Raw genomic sequence first — 26,320 nt, forward strand, 5'->3', positions numbered from 1 at the left:
CTCTGTAACTCTAAACATGTAACCTGTAAAAATGTTTCAAGCGTTGCCTATGGAGATTTTTAAGTACTGAAGTTTGGCGCCAGTCCACAAGTGTGCGCAATTTTAAAGAGTGACATGTTGGATATCTATTTACTTGCCGTAACATCATCTTTCATAGTATACAAAAAAATCAGGCCAACTTTAGTGTTTTTTTGTTTTTTTTATTCATAAAACAGTTTATTTCCCAAAAAAGTGTGTTTGAAAAATTGCTGCCCAAGTACCGTGTAACATAAAAAGTTGCAATGACCACCATTGTATTCCCTAGGGTGTCTGATGAAACAATATATATATATATATATATATATATATATATATATATATATATATATATATATAGTGTATATATATATATATATATATATATATATATATATATATATAAATATAAAATGTTTTGGGGTTCTAAGTAATTTTCAGCAAAAAGATTTATGATTTTTACATGTAGGAGAGAAGTGTCAGAATTGGCCTGTGTGGTAAGGGGTTAATTACTATAAGTAATATACAAATACAGTAACTATTATATCATATTTTTAAGGTTATTTAATATATTCTTAAAAACTGTACTGTACTCGAGCCCCAAATTTTGACCAGTGGTGGGGTAGGACTTCAGCTACCTACCCTCCCTGTTCCCTCCTAGGCAGTCCAAATTGCAGTATCGGCGTATAACACGCACATGCTATTTGCTCTGATTTTCAGGGTGAAAAAGCGCGTGTTATATGCCAATAAATACAGTAATTATTATATAATAATTTTAAGGTTATTTACTATATTTTTTTAAACTGTACTCAAGCAGGTGGCTTAGCGGACAAATTACTGAAATCTGAATTTATAACTTCAAACCAGTAATTTCACAGTAAAAGTTATTATCTTATAACATATAGCATAATAATATATGATTTAGCTTGTACCTTTTCAGCAGCAGCAGATTCTCATTCTCCCTCTTAACTGTGTGAGAAAAAATATGAGATTGTGGGTAAATCTTATACACATAAACCCACGTATTTCCTTCTAGTTCAGAGGGCTGGGCTGGAAGGGAGCATTTGTCTTTTAGACACATGACACTGCAGTGAGAGGCGTGTCTCCACTGCAGCATTTTTATTGGACAGCTTGGGCCAATGATACTTTACCATTGATCGAAGACTCCAAGCTGTCCATTGAGCTCAGTGCCTCTGACAAGAAGTGAGGAGAGGCACTGTGAGCTCATCCTCTCAGTCTGAATTTAAACTGGTATTTAGCTTCTGACAGGCTGCGCAAGGAGCCCCAAATTTTGACCAGTGGTGGGGTAGAACTTCAGCTACCTACACCCCACATTTGCTGCTGAGCTATGACCCTCAAAGTTGATTTTTTTTTATGCTCATGGCTCTGCCTCACCTGCCACCCCTGAGTGCATGTCCCTGATATACACAGACCCTAAAATAAATTCAATGACTTACTCTATTAAGGATTTCTCACTTTAGAAGTCTACAAGCCAGCCCCATATATCATCAGTTTTATTCCCTTTATTTCAATTGTGCACTTATTCTGCAAGGGAATATAAAAACAACATATTTACTGTGTCCTATGATTTCTTGGTAAACTTGCATTTTTTATTTTTTATTTTTTGAACTTACTGCCATCCACCAGGTAAAAAGGCTTCCTTAAAAAAAACTGAAATTACTGTATGTCCAAAAGGGGCAGTAATTGCCTATTGCGTTCTGAATTGCTGTCCTCATAATGAACTCTGTAATGCAAAAGGATGTCTTTGTAAAACAAAATACAAGTGAAAAAGGGCTTCCTTCATTGGTTATTACATACTTTTTGTGCTCTCTTTTAGTCGACTTTTTGGCAAAATACTGCATCTTCAGCCAGGAGAAGTTGGCCGAGTATAAAAGGGCTTTTGAAGCGGTAAGTGTAAATTCAGTCTCCTTTTCTTCCCCCCTCCTTTGCCCTCCCCCTCTACTCCTCCTATGTCTGTAGACAGTTAAGCAGAAATAATAAGCACCGCTGCTTGTGGTACACGTCCTATGAATTACTCCAACATCAAATGTAACTTTAGAATGGAGGCACGCTTTATTCTTTTTGTAGAACTGTTCCTCAATCCTTTCTTTATTTACATGTCGTGAGCCTGAGCGATGCACAGCCATTTAGAAGACACACAAAAAAAGGAGAGGCCATTAAACAAATTAAAAGGAGTGGGGATGACTAATACAGTACTCTTGGAATCTGCAATTTGATTAGCCTGAATTTAATACACAATAGATGTGACAAGGCAGGAGTGTAGTCTCAACTGCTCTTTAATAACCTTCCTCAACTGAATTATGCTGATGATTTTGCTATTCTAGTTTGTGAAAAGTGTCATTGTATATATAAAATGCTCTAGAAAAAGCACAGCAATTTCCAGATTTGACTTTGTGATTTAAATGCAGTATTATTAATTGTCAAGAGTTGTGTTGTTAGATATTTGCAATAGTAATTGCTACTGAGAAGTAGGAAAATGAACATGATTATCTTAAATCGTTTACCAATAACTGTCGATAAAATGTATGCAAAGTATTTAATCAGTGCGACTATTCAAAGAACAGAACTTAGATATCTGGACAAACTGGCAAATATATTTTTTTAATGACGAGAACATTAATTAGACATCTATGGATGTTCTCATAACAAAATGTGATTGCCAGATTATATGGATGCATTAAAACATGCCAGCATATAGAGAATAAATTATTGCAACATGTATAAATGTTTAGACATCAAAGGTTGATCTGGCGGATTGGAAATATGTTGCGTTATTTCTTATTGTTTTGGTTCATATATAGGACCTAAACTGCGGAAGCTGCTCTTAAAGAAAGGCAAGCAGAGGGCAAATGAATAGTCATCAATCATCTGTATGAACAGTTAGCTCCCCCATCACTGACTGGCTATGCCTTGTTCTGCACTAGGGGGAAGATTTAATAAAACTGGTCTCCATGTGGAGGTGGCCATCTTGATAGAGGAAAGACTTATGTTTGTTGTGTCAGATGAGCCATCAGGACTGGTCCTTTGATGACTAAAGGAGGAACAATCAAGAAGCAGCAGGAGAGGTGGAGGAAGCATGGATCTACAGAATGCTTTAGGCAGAAGCAGGGAGATGCTTCTCTATAAGTTTTCAGGACTAGTTTCCACTCCAGCAGCAAAAACAGTGATCAGTACAATAATGGCATCACCAAATCACCTTAGCTTAGCAGTCATGGACAGCAGTGCCTTCAGTTTTAGAAAGAAGCATGGAGACGCTTGTCTATAAGATTTCAGGAGCAGTTTCCACTCCAGAAGAAAACAGTGAGCAGCACAGTAATTACATCACCAAATCAGATTAGCAGACCAAAACATGGTCTACATGGTTCTATGGCTCAAGGCCGAGGAAGTGCACTACAAACATTTTCAGGAGCAATTCAAGATAATAGGTATTTCTTTAAGGGTGTTGCTTAGGTATAATTGTTTAGGTATAATTAATATATCTAGATGTTCCTTATAAGAGAAGGCAAACATATATTGTCAAAGTTATATATTTCAGTGACTAAAAGACTTATATTTTGAAATATTTACGGTGTTTGCCTAGCTCTCCTAAATGCAGTATTTTGGCATGCTTGATGCATTTAAATGTGTCCAAACGTACTTAGGCAGGTAAAGTGCTTGGGCATTAATTAATTTCATTGGCCAGAATAATAATTTATGCTGGCCATTGAAAGAAATTAACGCTCAAGTGTTTGACGTACCTAGTGTTAACCCGTGTTTAGACGTGTTTAGACAAGCATTTTTTCTGCCAAAAACGTTGCTGCTCCTGGACATATTGGCTGTGGGTTTTTTTTCTGCCTCTAAACATCCCTGCCTCTAAATGCCTTTCAATGCATATGTGTGCAAGGACAGTTAACATGATGGGATGATTAGAGACAGGAAAAAAAATCCAGTCTGTAGGGACAGGGTGACAGGGTGGTGCTCACGTCCTCCATGCTTCCCCATTAACTTGTAGGGCACCAAGTACTGGGTCACCTGGAAGGCCTACCCTGTGTGGGTTCTTCTCGGCTACATTAGGCACTTTGTTACAGGATCACTTTACCACACACACATGGGGTATCCCTGAGTTGTCATCTTCATCAATGCCCTGAGACAAGGCTAAGGCTGCTGAGGGGGAATACTTAACCTTAAGGCAGGCCTCTACTCATAGAGATGAAAGTGTACCATGTCATGTCACCGTGACAATGTACACCTTCAGCGTAACTTGTATTTACGAGGGACACGCTGAGCCAATGTCCACATCCACTTGTTCAGTGTTTTCCACTGCTAATCCCCACTAGCAGAGGGGTCTCCACAGTGCATTCTGCGTAGGCTCCACACATGCACTTAACTAATGGAGGCCGTGCCACCTATAACAGGTACACACTATCAACAGGCTGCTTGTTAAACCTCCATTACTCTAGGCAACCACTTGTGTCTTCATGTTAATCCATTCTACACGATGTCTTCATACCCCAATGTGTTAAGACTAGGGATGAGCTGAACAGCCCGCGGCTTGTTTCTCACCAGAAAATTTGAACAGACAAAAAATTTGTGCGAACATGCAAACACCGTTAAAGTCTATGAGACGCGTGAAAAATCAAAAGGGCTCATTTTAAAAGCTTATGTGCAAGTTATTTCCATAAAAAGTGTATGGGGACCTGGGTAATGCCAAAGGGCACATGTATCAATGCAAAAAAAAGTTTTAAAAACAGCCGTTTTTTTCAGGAGCAGTGATTTTAATAATGTTTAAAGTGAAACAATAAAAATTAAATATTCCTTTAAATATTGTGCCTGGGGGTCCCCTTAGTCTGCCTGTAAAGTAGCACATTTTCATAAAAGTCCTCCAGCGAAATTACATTTCTAAAGGAAAAAATGTCATTTAAAATTGCTCATGTTCATGTAAAGGCAGGTATCCCAATACTTTTGGCAATATAGTGTATTCTCAACCTTATGTCTCTTTGGCTATAAACTTTCTTTTAATTCTTTTAAACATAACAACACTATTCCAAACCTATGATTTTAATACAAGTATCTGGATTTTACTTTGTATTTTTGTTATGTTCAGCATACTTAAATTGATACTAAAGTCTTGGTTTTTTTTTTTTCTTTAAAAATAACAAACAAGTTATACTTAACTGCTCTGTGAAATGGTTTTGCACAGAGAAGCCCAGATCCTCCTCTTTTCGAGTCCCACTTCGGTGCTCCTGGCCTCTCCCTCTTCTTGAGTGCCCCCCCAGCAAACAGCTTGCTATGGGGGCACCCAAGCTGAGCCGCAGCTCCCTGCGTCCATTCAGACATGAATTAACGGCCTGGCCCTGCCCCCTTTCTCTCCTCATTAGCTGACTGACTTTGGTTGACAGTAGCAGGAGCCAATGGCGCCACACTGCTGTCTCAGCCAATGAGGAGGGGAGTCCCGGGCAGACGAGACACCCCTGCAACATCACTGGATCTAAATGGAGCTCAGGTAAGTATTAGAGGGGCTGAGGGGGGCTGCTGCACACAGAAGGCTTTTTATCTTAATGCATATACATTAAGATAAAAAAAAAACGTCTGCCTTTACAACCACTTTACTCAATTGATTGTATAAGTACAGATTGTATATATTCCTATTTGGACTACAGTAATTCCAAACCTTGGGATATGTCCATTCTTTTATTTTGCTTTTTATTAAGTATTTTCATGGTGTAGCTATAGGCTCACTGACAGAAAACAATAAGATTAGCTTTCTATTTGTAATAGCGGTCTGCAAAGAGCTTGTCGCATTGAAGTTCTCCGTGAGCTGGTGCACCTGTGTTGACTGAAAAACAAATGTTTTTGAAAGAAAAGATAGGGTTACAAAAATGAGCAGCCTGGATTACTGGTTTGAGTGTACTCAATTACATAAGACCTGACTCTAAAATGTGTATGCGCTTTCATGTAAAGAAATGGCATCTTCTAGCTCATATATAGCCTTCCATTACACACTGCTGGTAATCCCTTGATAAATACAGCTATATATATATATATATATATATATATATATATATATATAAACAGTGCCTTGAAAAAGTATTCATACCCCTTGACATTTTCCACATTTTGTCATGTTACAACCAAAAAGGTGAATGTATTTTATTGGGATTTCATGTGATAGACCAACACAAAGCGGTACATAATTGTGAATTGGATGGAAAATGATAAATGGTTTTAATTTTTTTTTTTACAAAAAATATCTGAAAAGTGTGACGTGCATTTGTATTCAGCCCCCCTTTACTCTGATACCCCTAACTAAAATCTAGTGGAACCAATTGCCTTCAGAATTTACCTAATTAGTGAATAGAGTCCATCTGTGTGTAATTTAATCTCAGTATAAATACAGCTGTTCTGTGAAGCCCTCAGAGGTTTGTTAGAGAACTTTAGTGAACAAAAAGCATCATGATGGCCAAAAAACACACCAGACAGGTCAGGGATAAAGTTGTGGAGAAGTTTAAAGCAGGGTTAGGTTATAAAAAAAAATCCCCAGATTTGAACATCTCACAGAGCACTGTTCAACCCATCATCCGAAAATGGAAAGAGTATGGCACATTTGCAAACCTACCAAGACATGGCCGTCCACCTAAACTGACCGGCCGGGGCAAGGAGAGTATTAGGCAGAGAAGCAGCCAAGAGGCCCATGGTAACTCTGGAGGAGCTTCAGAGATCCACAGCTCAGGTGGCAAAATCTGTCCACAGGATAACTATTAGTCGTACACTTCACAAATCTGGCCTTTATGGAAGAGTGGCACGAAGAAAGCCATTGTTGAAAGACAGCCATAAGAAGTCCTGTTTGCAGTTTGTGAGAAGCCATGTGGGGGACACAGCAAACATGTGGAAGAAGGTACTCTGGTCAGATTAGACTAAGATTGAACTTTTTGGCCTAAAAACAAAACGCTATATGTGGCAGAAACTAACACTGCACGTCACCGTGAACACACCATCCCCACCGTGAAACATTGTGGTGGCAGTATCATGTTGTGGGGATGCTTTTCTTCAGCAGGGACAGGGAAGCTGGTAAGAGTTGATGGGAAGATGGATGGAGTCGAATACAGGGAAATCTTAGAAGAAAACCTGTAAAGGCCCATACACACGATCGGACTTTCTGACAGGAAATGTTGGATGTCAGGCTGTTGGCAGACAATCTGACTGTATGTATGCTCTATCGGACAATTGTTGTTGGACTTTCTGCCAAGTGTTGGCTGGCATGTTTCCAAATTTTCCGCCAACAAATGTGTGTTGTCGGACTTTCCGATCGTGTGTACACAAGTCTGTCGGACAAAAGTCCAAAGTACAAACATGCATACTTGGAAGCAGAAGTGGTTGGTCTTGTAAACTAGCGTTTGTAATGGAGAATCAACATTCGTGACATGGCAAAATAGGAAATCTCGAAATGCAGCGCACATTCTCTTCTTCTTTAATGGGATAATAATGAAGCTGCTTTGCTGGTGATACTGATGGAGTTATTGCAACTGAATTTTCAAAGGCTTTTTTTTCTAGTGATATCAAGAATAATATTATTATGTTTTTGTTTTGTTTTTTATTTGTGCAAGTTACCACAACACAATTATCCCCCAGTTTTTAAGAACAAAGATACAACTATGCTGGTGTCCCTTGTCAATTTTACATTGTATTTTTTAAAATGGAACTGCTTACTCCCAAACTGTCATTTTAAGTAAAACCTATAACCAATTATTATTCTCCACAATTTTTTTATTGTGCATAAAAAAAAAAAAAATTGACGTTCTATTTGCCAGTAGAACCAAAAAGTGCATTCTATGCATCCAAAAATATAGACAATATACCAAATCAAACCATTATTGAACCAAAAAAATAATGTCAAAGCAATAACTCCAAGGCCAATAATAAATAACATGCTATCTCTTCCAATTCCGCAACATATCTGGTTGATGATCGGCCGTTCAGAAACGAACTGAAAAGCGCGAAGCGAAAAGCACTAAATGAAAACCGTGGAAAGAAAAGCGTGAATCAAACATCTACCAACACAAAATTAGCAGAAAGGAGCGCAAAGGGTGGTGCTAAAGAGCTGAAAAACCACGTAGTACGTCTAGTATGTCACTACGTTCGTAATTGTTGGCCAACATTTGTGTGACCGTGTGTATGCAAGACAAGTTTTGGACAAAATTTCACAGTTTTGTTGGCCAAAAATGTGATTGTGTGTATGAGGCATTAGAGTCTGCAAAAGACTTGAGACTGGGGCAGAGGTTTACCTTCCAGGACAATGACCCTAAACATACAGCCAGAGCTACAATGGAATGGTTTCGACCAGGGGTGTAAAACTGGTGGTCCTACAGCTGTTGCAAAATTACAAGTCCCATTATGCATCTGCCTATGGGAGTCATGCTTGTAACTGTCAGCCTTGCAATGCCTTATGGGACTTGTAATTTTGCAACAGCTGGGGGGCCACCAGTTTGAGACCCCTAGTTTAGATCAAAGCATATTCATGTGTTAAAATGGCCCAGTCAAAGTTCAGACCTAAATCCAATTGAGAATCTGAGGCAAGACTTGAAAATTGCTGTTCAAAGATACTCTCCATCCAATTTGACAGAGCTTGAGTTATTTTGAAAAGAATAATGGGCAAAAATGTCACTCTCTAGATGTGTAAAGCTGGTAGAGACATATCCAAAAAGACTTGCAGCTGTAATTGCAGCAAAAGGTGGTTGGGCTGAATACAAATGGAAATATTTCTAACTTTTTTACATTTTCACATATTTATTTGTAAAAGAAAATTTGAAAACCATTTATCATTTTCCTTCCACTTCACAATTATGTGCCGCTTTGTGCTGGTCTATCACATAAAATCCCTATAAAATATATTTACATTTTTGGTTGTAACATGACGAAATTTGGAAAATTTCAAGGCGTATGAAAACATTTTCAAGGCACTGTATATCATCACAAATTATAACATCTAATTTATTCACTCACTTTTATTTTCACTTTGTGGATTCTGCTTTTTAGCGATGTATGAAAAATATTTGATATGTGGTCATCATGTCATCCACTGGTCATCCACTGGTCATCCACTGGTCATCCACTGGTCCCACTGTGGAATTCTACAAATTTCAGTTCTCTTTACATACATTACTTTGTACAATTTTTATGTGCACTACTCTAGGTGTAAGCATGGAAATCGTATGCATTTGTATTATGATTAAAAATAACAAGCCAAGAAAAGAAATAAAGAAAGCAGGTTGACTAGGATAAATCCCATAAGAGGTCCTATAGGTTGCATTTGGGGCAACAATTGCAAAGAAAGTGCTCTAGCATTTTAGGGAGCAATATAACCATTCTAAACTACATGAAAAAGTGTATCTAACCCTAGAAGCTCAAAAGTAAAAATATGCAGCTGACCAGTACTTAGATGTGGTGGCTGCGTTATTTTTCTTTTTTCAAGCTAAGAACACTTTTACACAAAACAACTTGCATTCCCCTTTAAGAGGCTGTATGCCTCCCTCTGTTCACTTTTTCCACCTGTAGCTGGAGTATGCTCAGAACAAATACAGAGTTACTATAAAGTAGAACTTAAAACAGGCAATACAATTTATTAAATAAAAGTTTACATTCACATGTGCTGGTGCACATATACTGGTGCACAACAGAAGGATTATATTATTAAATGAAGGCTATAAGTGTCACTCTGGCACATTGAATTTCCTAGTTTGATGTAATCGGGGTTCTCCCAACACATTGCATCATTGGTTACATGACTTCATTAGGGGATTCCCTGATGAAGTCATGTGACCAATGGCACAATGCAAGATATTACAAGATAACAGTAAAATAAAAAAAGTTTAAAAATGGCTCCCACTGCTATCAGAGTCTCCTGTGAGACCAGGAAGACGGAGCAGCATTGCTGCAGACAAGACAGTGCTGGATCAGGGGAGGAGTCAGGTAAGTGTTTAGGGATGGGGGAACAGTTAGTGGGTGTTCTTTACATTCATTCAGGGAATACATTAAGGTAAAAACAATTAGACTTTAGAACCACTTTAAGTTGAGTCCACCTGCTCTTTAGTACAGGGCAGAGCTTGGCTCATATGAAGAGTATGTCCAGTCTGATGTTGCAAGAGTCACTGATCCTGATAGACTCTCATAGAATGTCTCTCAGTATTCTTTCTGATGGTAGAATGAGAGACCCTTGTGCTCGTTCAGCTATCTTTTATTTTCCCCTAGCCAGGGTGGTGCAGAGCTACACCAACCAATCAAAAGGTCCTAAGTGATTACTCGCCTTCTGGAGCTTGTCATTTAGTTGTGTTTAGTGTCTAACAGAAGGATTGTTGTGTTTAGTGTATAACTCAGTGGCATCTTCTGGTACATTAATGTAGCCCCTTTTAAGGAAGGTAACTCCATTACAGCAAGAATTATGAAATATGTATGCACTTTGTGGAGTTGAGCTTTTGATTTTTTTTTTCTGCAGCAGAAGCAGCAAGGCTTCCCTTTAAAAATCTGGGCTTTTGTTTCAGGGGGGGTATTTTGAAGTTTTCATTTTTTTTTTTATTATTATTTATTTATTATTTTATGTAAATTGAGCCTTTTACAATTTGGGGTGCTCAAATCAAATCTCTTTTTCTTATTGGCCATCCATTCTTGAAGCTGTCTTTTGTTTCCTTATATAGTTAACAGGGTTATTTAACAGGGATGAGCCAAACTGCCCTGGGTTCAGTTCAAGTGGGGTTTAGCGAACGTCAAAGGAGTTTGAGTACCAGAACCCATTAATATCCATAGGAGCCAAACCTGTCATATTAAAAATTCCCATTTTCTGGATGAATAGGCAAGGGAGTGTAAAAAAATAGTATGGGGGGAGTAAGGCCTTCCCTGGAGAACATGTACCAATGCAAAATAAATAAATAATAATAATTCCATTGGACCAGGATCAGTGATATTTTAAATGCTTAAAGCAGTTTAAAACCCCAAAACAAAAATGCAATATATTGCAGTTTACCAATTCTTAGATGTGGTGGCTGCCTTAAGTTTTCTTGTTAGGTCTTTTTTTAATATATATATTACCTTGTGATCCAGACAGTGGCACGCTTCTTGTCTTAGGCTGGATTCACACCTATGCAGTTTTAGTGCTTTTTGCATTTTGCAGATTTGCACTACAGTCCATTTACCATGGTTTCCTATGGAGCACATTCTGTAGTGCAAATCTGCAAAATGCAAAAAGCACTAAAAATGCATAGGTGTGAATCGAACCTTAGTGTGTCTGAACTTTTAGATTGTAAGCTCTAATGAGCAGGGCCCTCTAATTCCTCTTGTACCAAATTGTAATGTAACTACGATGTCTGCCCTCATTTGTAAAGCCCTGCACAAACTGTTGGGGCTATATAAAACCTGTATAATAATAATAATAAAAATAATAATAATAATAATAATAATTCTGGATGACGTAATAAAGGAGAAACTTCAAACTACAGCATTGTCAGTCTGGGGGAGGATAGTGTTAGACTAGTAGATTTAGATTAGGACAAATTGTGGGGGTCTGTAGGCGAGGGGATTATTTAAATATGGAAGCCCCCTTTTAACAATAAGGGTGCCCCCAGATACCCCCTTCCCCCGCGAATGAGTATAGGGTAAATAGCACCCCTACTCATTCATAAAAAAGATGTAACCTAAAAGTGAAGACATTCAATTGTTTGACACATTTGGGCCCCAATGCCAGCTGACTGTGTTCAGAACCCACTGGTTTAGAGAAGGCTCCTTCATATTATTTAGGCCCTTCAGCAGTGTTGCCTCTGTATTGTATTATAGTGTCAAGCACAATTGTATTATACTGCAGTGAATCATTGTTTGCTTGTTGCCTTCTCCTAACTCGTTGCCAAGAATAATTGCCCATTAAAACCCTTGCAAAACCCAAGGCATGTTTCTTCTGTCAGAATTTCTGATGGAAAAAGTCTGATAGAGCCCACACATGATCGGATTTTCCGACAATATAATCCGATTGGACCTTTTCCCGTCTGAATTGACGACTGTGTGTACAGGGTAGACTTGTGCACAACGGAAAATTTTGTTTAGTTTCGGTTCCTTGTCATTCGTAAAATACATAATTTTGTTCTGTTATATTCGTTATGTTACGTTAATACGTTTTCGGATAATTCGTTATTATTCGTAGAGTGTTGAATTCATTCGTTCGTATTCGTTGAAATTCGCTATTTATGTATGTATAGACATTCGTGATAATGATTCCTAGTTTGGAATGTCGTTTGTTTATTGAATCTTTTAAAGCCGCGTACACACGTAGCCGTCTGTCCGACGTACTTAGTCTGGCGGACTTCCCGCCAGACTGTCCGTCGGACTTTCCGAACGGGCTACTTGCCCACACACGGCACTTTTTCAGCAGACTAATACGGCGTACTAAGTCCGCCGTACTATCCGCCCTACTTTTGAAATGAACGGACTCGCCCACACACGCGGAGGAAAGTCCGCTCAGAAGACTGGGCCACCGCCTGTAAAAGAGCTAGAAGAAGGCGCGGTGGCCCGGCAGGAGAACCGAAGAGGGGGACAAGACCCCCGAAGTTGGAAGAAGGGCGGCGGCAAGGAAGAAAGCCGGGCTCCTCCGCTAGTAAAAGAGCTACAAGAAGATAGCGGAGGAGTCCGGCGAGAAGACCCCCAAAGACGGAAGACCCCCGGAGCTGTGCAATAAACTATTTTAACCCTTGTGTGTTGTGTTTTTTTTTTTTGTACTTTATTTTACAGGTGAATGGGTAGGGGTACATTGTACCCCATACTCATTCACATAGGGTGGGGGGCCGGTATCCGGGGCCCCCTTATTAAAGGGGGCTCCCGGATTCCGATAAGCCCCCCGCCCGCAGACCCCAACAACCAACGGCCAGGGTTGTCGGGAAGAGGCCCTTGTCCTCATCAACATGGGGACAAGGTGCTTTGGAGTGGGGGCACCCCCCATGTTGAGGGCACGCGGCCTGGTACGGCTCAGGAGGGGGGGTGCTCGCTCGCCCCCCCTTTCCTGGCCCGCCGGGTAGCATGCTCGGACAAGGGTCTGATGTGGACCTGGGGGGACCCCCACGCCGATTTTTTTCGGCGTTGGGGTTCCCCCCTTAAGTCCATACCAGGCGGCGGGGCCAGCGACGTATCCTTCGCGGGCCCCGCCTACCTGGAGACCCGCTCGAAATGAGCGGACTTTTCTCTGGGCGGAAAAAGTCCGCTCATTTCAAAAGTACGGCGGACTGGCATACACACGGCCGGATTGTCCGCCGAAATGCGAGTCCGGCGGTAAGATTGGAGTGTAAAACTACTTTCTAAGTCCGCCGTACTTTCGGGTCAAAAAAGTATGCCGGAATTGTCCAGCGGACTTGAGTTTGCCGGACTTTTCCACCCGCTTGTTTGATCGTGTGTACGCGGCATTACACACACAATGACAACGTCTCTTCTCCTTGGCTCAAATACAATACAACACCCTTCTAACTCAGTTCTCAGGAATGCACTTTGCCAGTAATCCAACCTCCAGCACAAAATTAATTAGCTGATTGGACTATAAGATTTACTTTGAGCTGACCTTTTATTTCATTAGATCTTTAAAGAATTACCAAATTCATTCGAATTCATTCATTATATTTCTTTCGTATTCGTTATTATTCGTTATTTTTTTATTCTGACATTCGGATGCATCCGAATGTCCGAAAGATGCGAAATTCGGCCAAATTTCCATTCATTACGAAACAAATTGCACAAGCCTAGTATAGGGCATTAGTGAAATACTTGCCACTTATATGCACACAAAACTACTGTGCAGGGGGGACTTAATAATAATTAAACAATACTTATCATTTAGCTACATTTAATAAATGAGCACAACACACTTTACACATTTGAATTCTTTGAACATTGCTCTCTGCATTCAGCCACATAAAAGAGCCACCAGCCAAACCAACATATTTGTATTACCCAAGTAGGAGAGGGCAAATGTCCAAGTACCCCAAATTCCTACCCTGATATTGTCCTAGTCCCACATATGGGGGTCTATTTATCAATGTCTTTCCCCAATATTCATACAACTTTCACCCAAAATTCACACATTTTCTAATTGGTTTCAATTGTCAAGGGTGTAAGTTGGGTAAATCTTGTGTGCAAACAGTTATAAATAAACCCCTTACTGTCCATGCCTCCTCCCTTTTATCCACTATTATGGAAGGTCAGGGTGAGCTTCAGATAGTGTATGGAGTTCCAGAAAATTTCTGTTCTAGATAAAGCAGTTCTGAATGCAAAAGGTTTTTGTTACCTTAATGCCCCGTACACACGAGCGGACTTAAGTCCGACAGACTTCCAAAGGAGTTCCGTCGGAGTTCTGCTGGAATTCCGACGGAGTTCTGACAGACTTTTCGGCCGAACGGACTTGGCCACACACAATCACACTAAACTCCGACGGATTCGAACGTGATGACGTACGACCCGACTCGAATAAGGAAGTTCATAGCCAGTAGCCAATAGCTGCCCTAGCGTCAGTTTTAGTCCGTCGGAGTAGCATACACACGAGCGGAGTTTTCGAAGGGGACCGGGTCCGGCGGAGTTCCTTCGGGAAAATTTGAAGCATGTTCCATATTCTAAAGTCCGTCAGACTTTGGTGAATCAAAAGTCCGTTGCAGCCCACACACGATCGGATAGTCTGACGGACTCGGTCCTTCGGACTTTGGATGTTGAAAAGTCCGCTCGTGTGTACGCGGCATAAGAAATTCTCTGCATTAAGTTAAAAAACATTTTAAAAGCAGCTCCCCAGCAGAGTATATTTAATCATGTATGGCCTATTTTTTTTATTTAAGGTGGATACTGATGAAGATGGATACTTAGATTGCCTCCAGGTGCTGATGGCTTTAAAAGAAATAGTTCCTTCAAATGCTTTAAGCGATGCTGAAGAACTCTATGTATATCGGGTAAGAGAACATAATACATAGGTATTGCATACTATCATTATCATCTAACTTCCTCTGAGTTATGAAGATCATTATCTGGTTAATTGTTCATCTGGTTTGTTATTATTTTATACTTAATGGAAACCTGAGAAATATTCAGACAGAATGGAGCTTCTTTTGGATGACAAGCTTTGCATGGTGTAGTTTGCCACGATTGAAGTGCAGTTTATGGCACATCAGTCGCGTCAAAATCGCATCGTGTTTAGGTGCCATTGAAAATGAATGGCACACGAACACGCATGCTGCATTTTGCCAGCATTGCAGGGCAATTGGAAATCGTGGGTGGAGTTGCAGTTCACACTATCTCAAATCGATAGATGTGAACTGGGCCTTAGGTAAACAACAGAGTTCCATCTCTGCAACATTGTATCAACTCAGTGTATCAGTTACCTCTTTGCCGTAAATGATTCATTACACTGTAGGTGGTGAGCACAGTATTCACCATATACATTGTGCATGTTTCTTAGTCTGTAATGTTAGGCTATTTTTTTTATTGGTCGAATGTTCCTAAACCCTTCTGGTTGAATGCACTTAGGGATGTTTTTTCTTAGGCTCAAATATTAGGAAATGTTACATTTGAAACTGACATCTCGCACATATGAAATGTGAATGGCTGGGCAATCTTCTGGGACCTGTGACATGTCCCAGAAGATTGCAGGGAGGGAGGGGGAGAGGTGAACTTCCTTACAGAGCAGCGGAGACCCGGGAGGAAGTGGGGCCTCCAAACAGAGGGTATCCGCCCCCCCTCCATAAAAAAAGACATGCCAAATGTGGCATGTCAGGGGGGGTCACCATCACTTAAAGTGGAAGTTCAATTTTTGTGTGGAACTCCACTTTAAAGGCTAGCAAATACGTTAAAACAAAATCACCAAAACAAGCAAATAATTGATTTTCAGCAGCCAGCATTAATCTTTTTATTATGCTGGCTATATGCAGAAGCAACCACTGTGATTTTTTAATTAGCTGTCATGAATTATCTTTGTTGGTCAGTTGTACATCTACTATTATCAATGCGCATTAGTTATCACATTGCTAAAGCAGTTAGCTTTTCTGTTAATGTACCCTCCTCCATAGGTACACAGTGGCTAGGTGCCAAGAGCACCCAGTGCATTCTATAATAGGCATGTAAAGCAATCTCTCTGGTATCTTAATTCTTCATTGTCCTTTGATGGCAAAGCCTGAATGCTATTCAGACATCAAACAGATATCATATTTCCACAAGTTGGTTTAATTCGAGTTTGTTAAGATATAAGCTAAACCAGCTGGGAGGTAATCACACTATAGTATTGGACCGACTCGGTGTGTCGTGGGCCAGTGTTCATATTCCCATTCTAAAACATCAATTCAATACTGCCTGCCATTGTTACTTAATTTCATTGACTTTATCCGAGCCATTTTGTCCATCTGTCAACATTGTTGTGTTCCATGCCTCCATCAGACTAAAAGAGTATTACCTTATAGGCTTTGACCTTATTTCATAAATGTCCTTCCTGTAAAATAATAATAATGAATCAGTAAAGTCCTTTATGGTTTGCATTATTGTATGTTTGCTTTGTCTGTGGTTTCTTTTCTTATGAAATGTTAAACCACAAAAGGTAGCACAGCATTTTGTGAAGCTTGTACGTGTGCCTCCAGTAAACATCCCTTTTATTCACTGCTTCCATGTTTTGTTTAGTACATGAAAAAAAACAAGTTAAACAAAGTTTTCAAAGAGAAGGTAGAGAAAGAACGAGGTACCCAGGGTAGAATACACATATCTGTCTACATAGACATCACCTGAGTATAATGGAGTTTTTTAAGGAACACTTTTTTGTCATGAAAGCCTGAAGAGGGAAAACTCGAATTTGTTCTCAATACTTGAAACACAAAGGCAATTGGCTGGAAGAAAAGAGTTTTATTTGCGAAACAAAGCTTTGTAGGTCACAACCATAGGGTTTTCCATAGAATGGATCCATTCAGAGAAAGGAATATGAAAGGGCCTATAATTAAACTTAACATAATACTCTCTCTATTAGTATTTTAAAGTACCTTGAACAAAGTTGACGTGAAAGTTCCTACTAGACTTTCATGCAAGAAGAAAATTCATTGTAATGAAAGCTGGGATAGCAGGGAAAGTGAGGAGGTGGGAGATTAAGGTACGTTCTTTAGGTTTTTTCAGCTTAATCCTGACAGTAGGAAAAGCAAATATAAAGGACTCAAGTGGTACCAACCCCTTCATCTCTGAAGAATTTGAAAACACTGGCCATATTCTGTTATTAGTAATAGCTGCTTGTTTAAACTTGTCATTTATCATCACTGTCAGAATACAACTGAAAGTGCCAATCATTGGTAACATTTAAGATCAGACTATATTTTTTGCTGTCTTTGTTACAGTAATTAATAACATTTTTAAAAGATGGACCATTCAGCCATGTTTTTTTTGGAGGAATCTGATTCCTGTAATTATCAGAATACATTTCACACTCAAGTTTATTTTTACATGTACAGTATCTAATGTTTTTTTTAATGTATACATACAATATTTTTAACCTGTACCAATAAAATATCTGTGTTACACTTTTATATTATTTGTTCGATCTCAATTGCACCTTTAAAAGTATCATCTGCTTGTGTTTGGTCTGACATTAAAGTAAGACCCTGTACACACGGTCGGAGATTTCGACAACCAAATCCGTCGGATTTTGTCCATTGGATCTTGTCCGAAACTGTTGCATACACACGGTCGGACTAAGTTGTCGAAAAATTCGATCATTCAGAACGTCATGACGTAATTTCATTACGATGGGACTACGTTCAGGCTAGTAGCCAATAGCTTTGATGTAGGAATTTGATCTGAGCATGCGTGGCACTTGGTCCGATCAAAATTCTCTACACATGATCGGAGTATGTCCGATCGAACCAGTTGGTCGGGAAATATTTCCAACATGTTGGAAAATTGGGTCCGACGGATATTCAGACGGAATCAGTCCGATGCATACCACACACAGTCGAATTATCCGACGACACGGTCCGATAGGACACATTCTGACGAATTCTCCGACCGTGTGTACAAGGGCTTAGAATGGAGAGGCAGGGGATCTGCATGCAGAGGTAGTAGGGGGCAAGCAGTAGAAAATGGTGCAGACCATTGAGAGACAGGGCAAGTCTCCCTTATCTTTCAGAGTTTGGTTATGCTATACAGCCAGAGCTTGACAAGAAGGTAGTTGAGTGACTGACAAAGCTACTATCTTTGCCCTTCTACTAGGTGCAGAGTCTCCATTTACCTGCAACTGCTGCAAATTCTCCCTCCTTTTCCTTCTCCTTTTCTGCTTATTCCACCACAGCCCCACAAATTGGCATGGAGGAGCCGATGGAACAATTTTATCACACAATAAGTCACTTGCTGCGATAGGAGCATCTTGGTCATGCACAAGAATTCCTCATTTCAGACGTGAAGAAATGAGCCAGGGCTGTAGAGAAAGGGTATATCAGAAAGAGATTAGCAAGTAGTAGTTTATTACTGCAGCTGCAGCTTACTGCCAAGTGGGATCCAGTGGTAAGGGAGCCGGGCATGATGAGGTGGAAGACTCTACATGGGTGTCAAAGATTGAAGAGGAGGAAAAGGCAGAATAGCATTGAGTGAAGAGCTCAGCCATGCGCAGGGGCAGTTTGCAGTTTGTGTGTCCATTCACACACAGAGCCGTGGCCTCACCCCTCTCTCTCTCCTGCACATTGCTGGATCAAGATGGGGCTCACGTAAGTATTAGGGGGGCTTCTGAACACAGAAGGTTTTTTATCTTAATGCAGAGAAAATTGAGTACTGTCCGTGATACTTTTTTTATTTGCACTAACATACAATTTTTCAGGACAAGCTTTCGGGGTATGTCCCTTCTTCAAGGTCCAAGAGTACTGCTTGGACCTTGAAGAAGGGGACATACCCCAAAAGCTTGTCCTGAAAAATTGTATGTTAGTGCAAATAAAAAAAGTATCACGGACAGTACTCAATTTTCTCTGTCACAATTGCACTAATACGGCTACAATCACATTAAGTATTATCTTAATGCATAAACTTAATGCAAAACCTTCTGCCTTTAGAACCACTTTAAGTCTCCAGCACCAGGCAGCAACCTTCTTTACCAGACAAAAGTCTTCCACAGCTGCTGGGGTAGAAAAAAAGCTCCTTTTCACCCCCATGCCCAGTAGTTCAATGCCAGGTTGCAAAACTATTGGCTTTGCAGCTGCTTCCATTCTGCAAGTTTATAGCTTGTGCAATGTACCCACCAGTATCTTGTCCAGAAGAACATCCTTGCTCTCCACCAGCATGTGAAAGGCAATGTGTTTGTGTCACTAAACCACTTTTTCAGTGGCAGGGTCCATGCGACTACAGATACATAGGCACAAAGGATAGGCAGGTATGCTATATATTTTTTGCTGCACATTGGCGTATCTTTTGCCACCTGGGAAGAATGCCGGATGGGGCACACCACTGGAGCTGGTAGGGCCATCCAATGTCTTAACAGCACAGTCTATCACTTCCTCCTCAATGGTGTCATCCACTTACTCCTCAGATAAACCAAGCCCCCCAATCTTACCTTATTAAACAGCCTGTGCAAAATGCTGCCATGTTGTTTTGCAGCTGGTATGCCTTGTGGACAGGAGCCATGCTGAGCAAATATAATGGTTGCTCTTGTTTCTAAGTCCAGCAATAATGTAAACATTAAAAAAAAATGGGATGCCAAAAACAAAATCACAGCTGCTGTCTGTGAGAATTGTACTGTTCTGTAACACAATAAACAGCTTTAAGACATTTCCCAGGCATGTCATTTAAATGATTGGTAAAAGGAGACCGCTCTCCATGCTGTACAGTACAGTATTTATTTGAATTTTTTTTGCATTGTTATATTTCCCTCATGGCACTGCCCAGCTCTCCTTGCCATGAATTTTTGGACTTCTTGCTGGGTTCAGCCAACCGCTTCCCTGAATCGAACCTGAGCACATTCACTCACCACTATACATGACATCTATGCAGGGCTGTAGTCACTTATTACATGATTATCTTCTATATAACTATCTTTGCATATTTTTAGTTTAGAAGATATATTACAATTAGAAGATAATTATCAAGTAGATAAAACATTATCACATATACCGGTAGTATCATCTCATAATAGGCAATAATCTATTTTAACAACTTCAGGCCCAGAAGGATTTACCCACTTCCTGACTAGGCCATTTTTTACGATACGGCACTGCGCCATTTTAACTGACAATGGCGTGGTCGTGAGACCCAAACAAATTTGATATCCTTTTTTTCCCACAAATAGAGCTTTCTTTTGGTGGTATTTGGTCACCTCTGTGTTTTTTATCTTTTGTGCTATAAACAAAAAAAAGAGTGATAATTTTGAAAAAAATCCAATATTTTTTACCTTTTGCTATAATAAATATCCAAAAAATAAAAAATTTCTTCATCAGTTTAGGCCAAAATGTATTCTTCTACATATTTTTGGTAAAACAAATCACAATAAGTGTATATTGGCACAAAAAAGTTATAGCGTTTATAAAATAGGAGATATATTTATGGCATTTTTATTATAATTTTTTTTTTTTACTAGTAATGGCAGTGATTATCGATATTTAGTGGGGCTGCGACGGACAGATCGGACACTTTAGACACGGTTTTGGGACCATTGACAAATATACAGCGATTGGAGCTAAAAATAGCCACTGATTACTGTATAAATGTCACTGGTAGGGAAAGGGATAACACCAGGGGGCTATCAAGGGGTTAAGTATTCATTAGGGAGGTGTTTTTAACTGTGGGGGGAGTGGACTGACAGGGAGCAGAGAGAGATCACTGATCACTCTCTGCTCCCTGTCAGTCCACTCCCTTCGTGATCACTAGGAACAACAGATCTCTCTCTACTTCCCTGACAGAATGGGGATCTGTTTTTTTACATTGACAGATCTTCGTTCTGGCTCTCTGAGGAGTGATCGCGGGTCGCCGGCAGACATCGCGTCTGCCGGGCATGCGCATGGACTCCAGTGTCGTGTGTGTGTCCCCTATAGCCCTTAAAGTGGCCAGCGTACAGCTACGGTGTCAGGCCGGCCGCCCCACCTCTCCTGGCCCTGGGACAGCGCTACCTGCATAATCTAAAGTTGAGAAAAAATCACTTGCCAGCCCCCTCTCCTACACTGCTTTTCCTGTGTTGTAAAACAAGGCTTCTAAATAACTCAATAGCTCAGTTTTTTTTGTGGCTGCTCTCCTCCTCCCGCTCCTCCTCCTCCTCTGAGTGTCGCTTTAGACTGGAGGAGAAATCAGAGCAGTCATGTGACCGGGTCAGTGAAAGAACAGCGTTTTGCAGGATTCTGTGCTGGGACCAATCCTATTTAATTTGTTCATAAATTACCTGGAGGGTGGGATAAACAGCTCAATCTCTGTATTTGCAGATGACACTAGGCTAAGTAGGGCAATAACTTCTCCGCAGGTTGTGGAAACCTTGCAAGAAGATCTGAACAAATGAATGGGCCGGGCAACTACATGGCAAATGAGATTCAATGTAGAAAAATGTAAAATAATGCATTTGGGTGGCAACAATATGAATGCAATCTACTCACTAGGGGTTGAACCTCTGGAGGAATCTAGGATGGAAAAGGACCTGGGGGTCCTAGTAGATGATAGGCTCAGTATTAGCAAGCAATTCCAAGCTGCTGAACAGAATATTGGCATGCATTAAAAAGGGGATTAACTCCGGGATAAAGCGATAATTCTCTCTACAAGACTTTGGTCCGGCTTCACCTGCGGTATGTTGTCCAGTTCAGGGCACCAGTCCTCAGTAAGAATGTACTGGAAATGGAGCGAGTACATAGAAGGGCAACAAAGCTAATAGAGGGTCTGGAGGATATTAGTTATGAACAAAGGTTGTGAGTACTGAACTTATTCTCTCTGGAGAAGAGATGCTTGAGAGGGGAAATGATTTAAATTTACAAATACCATACTGGTGACCCCACAATAGAGATAAAACTTTTTTGTGGAAGGGAGTTTAATAAGACACTTGGCCACTCACTAAAATTAGAAGAAAAGAGGTTTAACCTTAAACTGCTTAGAGGGTTCTTTACTGTAAGAGCGGCAAGGATGTGGCATTCCCTTCCACAGGCGGTGGTTTTAGCGGGGGGGGGGGGGCTTTAATAGTGTAAATAAACTATTAGATAAGCACCTGAACGACTGCAATATACAGGGATATGCAATGTAATACTGACATATAATCACACACATAGGTTGAACTTGATGGACTTTTTTCTTTTTTCAACCTCACCTACTATGCAACAATGTAACTATATAATCTCAGCGTTGGAAATAAGGAACCATGAGGCTTCTCACTTAGTACATTGTGTCCCCCAGTCAATTTAAGTGGTTGGTGCACTTTTCGGAACAGGTTACAAAGTAGTTTACACATTTTTATTAAATCTGAATAAAAATGTATCACCTCTCTTGTGGAAAGAACAGGCCTGTATGCAGGGCCGGACTTTCAATAGGGCTTGACGGGGCTCAAGCCCATGGGCCCCGTCCAATAGGGGGCCCAGCGAGCCCCGCAAGCCCATACTTTGCACTAGGCGTCCGCGCTATAGCAGGCTACAGCGCGGACGGCAGTTGCTGGGAGGACGTCTTTGTTTACTTCCCCTGATGCGTGCTGCAGGCACGCATCGGGGAAGTTCTGTGTCGGCAGTGTCCCTTGGACACAGCCAATCACAGATCATGCTAAATGGCCAATCACAGCAGCCATTTAGCACTGATCTGTCCAATGAGAGATGATATCATGAGATCATCTCTCATCGCCGGCTCTCCCCCTCACAGAGACAGCCTGTGAGGAGGGAGAGCGACGTGCAGCCTGTCACTGTGAGTAAAAAAATAAAAAAAACAATGTAAAGTGCTGTCCCCAGTGCCATCTGTCCCCAGTGCCATCTCTCTGTCCCCAGTGCCATCTCTCTGTCCCCAGTGACACCTGTCCCCAGTGCCATCTGTCCCCAGTGCCATCTCTCTGTCCCCAGTGCCACCTGTCCCCAGTGCCATCTGTCCCCACTCCCCAGTGCCATCTCTCTGTCCCCAGTGCCACCTGTCCCCAGTGCCACCTGTCCCCAGTGCCATCTTTCCCCAGTGCCACCTGTCCCCAGTGCCACGTATAAGTGCCATCTGTACTCAGTACCATCTGTCATCAGTGCCACCTGTCCCCAGTGCCACCTGTCCCCAGTGCCACTGCCATGTATAAGTGCCACCTCTCCCCAGTGCCATCTGTCCCCAGTGCCACGTATAAGTGCCATCTGTCCCCAGTGCCACCTGTCCCCAGTGCCACTGCCATGTATAAGTAAGTGCCACCTGTCCCCAGTGCCATCTGTCCCCAGTGCCACGTATAAGTGCCATATGTCATCAGTGCCACCTGTCCCCAGTGCCACATATAAGTGCCATCTGTCATCAGTGCCACCTGTCCCCAGTGCCACTGCCATGTATACGTGCCACCTGTCCCCAGTGCCACGTATAAGTGCCATCTGTCCCCAGTGCCACCTGTCCCCAGTGCCACTGCCATGTATAAGTGCCACCTGTCCCCAGTGCCATCTGTCCCCAGTGCCACGTATAAGTGCCATCTGTACTCAGTGCCATCTGTCATCAGTGCCACTGCCATGTATAAGTAAGTGCCACCTGTCCCCAGTGCCACCTGTCCCCAGTGCCACGTATAAGTGCCACCTGTCCCCAGTGCCACCTGTCCCCAGTGCCACCTGTCCCCAGTGCCACTGCCATGTATAAGTGCCACCTGTCCCCAGTGCCCTCTGTCCCCAGTGCCACGTATAAGTGCCATCTGTCATCAGTGCCACGTATAAGTTCCATCTGTCCCCAGTGCCATCTGTCCCCAGTGCCACCTGTCCCCAGTGCCACTGCCATGTATAAGTCCCACCTATCCCCAGTGTCATCTGTCCCCAGTGCCACGTATAAGTTCCATCTTTCATCAGTGCCACCTGTCCCCAGTGCCATCTGTCCCCAGTGCCACGTATAAGTGCCATCTGTCATCAGTGCCACCTGTCCCCAGTGCCACGTATAAGTGCCATCTGTCATCAGTGTCACCTGTCCCCAGTGCCACTGCCACTGCCATGTATAAGTGCCACCTGTCCCCAGTACCACGTATAAGTGCCACCTGTCCCCAGTGCCACCTGTCCCCAGTGCCACTGCCATGTATAAGTGCCCCCTGTCCCCAGTGCCATCTGTCCCCAGTGCCACGTATAAGTGCCATCTGTCATCAGTGCCATGTATAAGTGCCATCTGTCATCAGTGCCATCTGTCCCCAGTGCCACCTGTCCCCAGTGCCACTGCCATGGATAAGTGCCACCTATCCCCAGTGCCATCTGTCCCCAGTGCCACGTATAAGTGCCATCTTTCATCAGTGCCACCTGTCCCCAGTGCCACGTATAAGTGCCATCTGTCCTCAGTGCCATCTGTCCCCAATGCCACCTGTCCCCAGTGCCACATATAAGTGCCATCTGTCATCAGTGCCATCTGTCCCCAGTGCCACCTGTCCCCAGTGCCACGTATAAGTGCCATCTGTCATCAGTGTCACATGTCATCAGTGCCACCTGTCCCCAGTGCCATCTGTCCTCAGTGCCACCTGTCCCTAGTGCCATGTGCCATCTGTTATCAGTGTGACGTGTCATCAGTGCCACGTATTAGTGCCATCTGTCAGCAGTGCCACATATTAGTGCCATCTGTCAACCGTGCCACATCAGTGCCACGTGTCATCAGTGCCACATCAGTGTCACGTGTCATAGTCCTGGTGCTCCTGGGCCTTCAAAAGTGTAATAGGTAGTCAAGAAGTTAGATGTGTAATTTATGCTCCTAGAACACGTGACGGCGCTCCCTGCATGTTGGGCCTCTCTAAGTGGCCAGGCTGTGGAAAAGTCCCACACATGTGGTATCGTAATACTCAGGAGGAGTAGAATGTACAATTTATCTTGCACTACTTTGTTCAATGAGTTATTTTGTTATATTCTTGCAATTGATTTGTTATGATTGCAACCTTACAAGGTAGTTGATTGTTTTTCAATATGTTTTCCAGGTAAATAAGTGTTTTATATTCTCATTCTGACCAAGACATTTGTGCATTGCAATAAACACTTGATCACTTTGAACTTTTTTAATCATTATTTATTTATTGGAAAAAAACTTTTTAAGCTTCAATCAGTAATAGATTATTACTTTGTTTAGCATTTAACACTGTCTACGGTACCAGTCACCTTTTAAAAGTAGCTTGGCACTTCAAATAACGATTGGATCGATTATATTGTTACGGCACCAGATGGCGACAAATTAATATAGAAGGTAGGGCCCGAAAGTGACTCAAGCCCAGGGGCCCCCAGCACCCTAAGTCCTGCCCTGCCTGTATGTATCAGCGTATATTTGCTTACATATCCTGGTGATGTCTCCTCTGCCTGTTGCTGGTTTCTAAGAAGGGAGGCATCCTTTGTACTGAACCTTGAATTTTTTTTTTTTTTTTACAGTTACCTGGTCCCTGCAATCATTTTTTTATTATGACTTGAATGTATAGTTAGGATAGATATTGAAGGGACTGAAGGCTTGATGTACAAAGACCTACATGTTTCTGGCACACCATATGTGCATGAGTGGGGTTACAATGGAGAATCGAGAGGACTGTGTGTGGCCTGTGGGTTGGTCTTAGTCTGCCCTTATTCAGGTACGTCCTGGAGGAGAGAACATGGGTGACTTTGTCATGAGTTTTGGGCCCACACCCACGTGGCTCAGTCACCTGTCTTTACCGAACCCCTGTCCATGTGAAAGAGGCCTTAGTGTTAGTGAACAATCTCTACTACCTGATAATTAGACTGCCTCCCTGACATTGGTGGGGGTCATCGCCAGCAGATGTAAACAAGGAATGCATAGGCCAGTTTTTGCAAATGTAGATTTAACAGGTCTGTGAGAAATATTTTCCCTCACTTTCTGTCCTTGTAACAACAGTTTAAAGGATAAGTTCAACTTTGTTCACCTTTTTTTTCTAAATTCTAGCTCCCCTATGTACAAATATAGCATTAATGTACTTATTTTGCAAATATAAAACAGCTTTCTATTTATTGTACATACACTTATCTCACTCTCCATTACTTCTGCTTTACTTCCTGAACAGGCTTTAGATCTTGACACAGGAAGGAGTTGACCAGCTGAGGGTAGATGATGCAGGATGTGTGCTGAGATCATCTGGTTAACTTCCTGTGTCATGACCTAAAGTCTGTTCAGGAAGTAAGGCAGAAGTAATGGAGCAGGGTTTTTAAACATCCAT

The 26,320-nt window shown here is 41.6% G+C and overlaps 1 protein-coding gene across 2 annotated transcripts in view; it reads left to right on the forward strand.

Moving 5' to 3' along the window:
* The window catches only part of LOC143962744 (uncharacterized), a 435,927-nt gene that overhangs the window by 329,374 nt on the left and 80,233 nt on the right, over positions 1–26,320 (forward strand). For both annotated transcript variants that reach the window (XM_077472147.1, XM_077472146.1), the window contains exons 11-12: positions 1,853–1,923; positions 14,859–14,969. In XM_077472147.1, coding sequence (XP_077328273.1) covers positions 1,853–1,923; positions 14,859–14,969 — 182 coding nt within the window. The remainder of the gene's footprint in view (positions 1–1,852; positions 1,924–14,858; positions 14,970–26,320) is intronic.

Source organism: Lithobates pipiens, unplaced genomic scaffold (assembly GCF_037356315.1).
Source record: "Lithobates pipiens isolate NorthernLeopardFrog02 unplaced genomic scaffold, aLitPip1_a1.2 Scaffold_8, whole genome shotgun sequence".
In the NCBI taxonomy this organism is placed as follows: domain Eukaryota; kingdom Metazoa; phylum Chordata; class Amphibia; order Anura; family Ranidae; genus Lithobates; species Lithobates pipiens.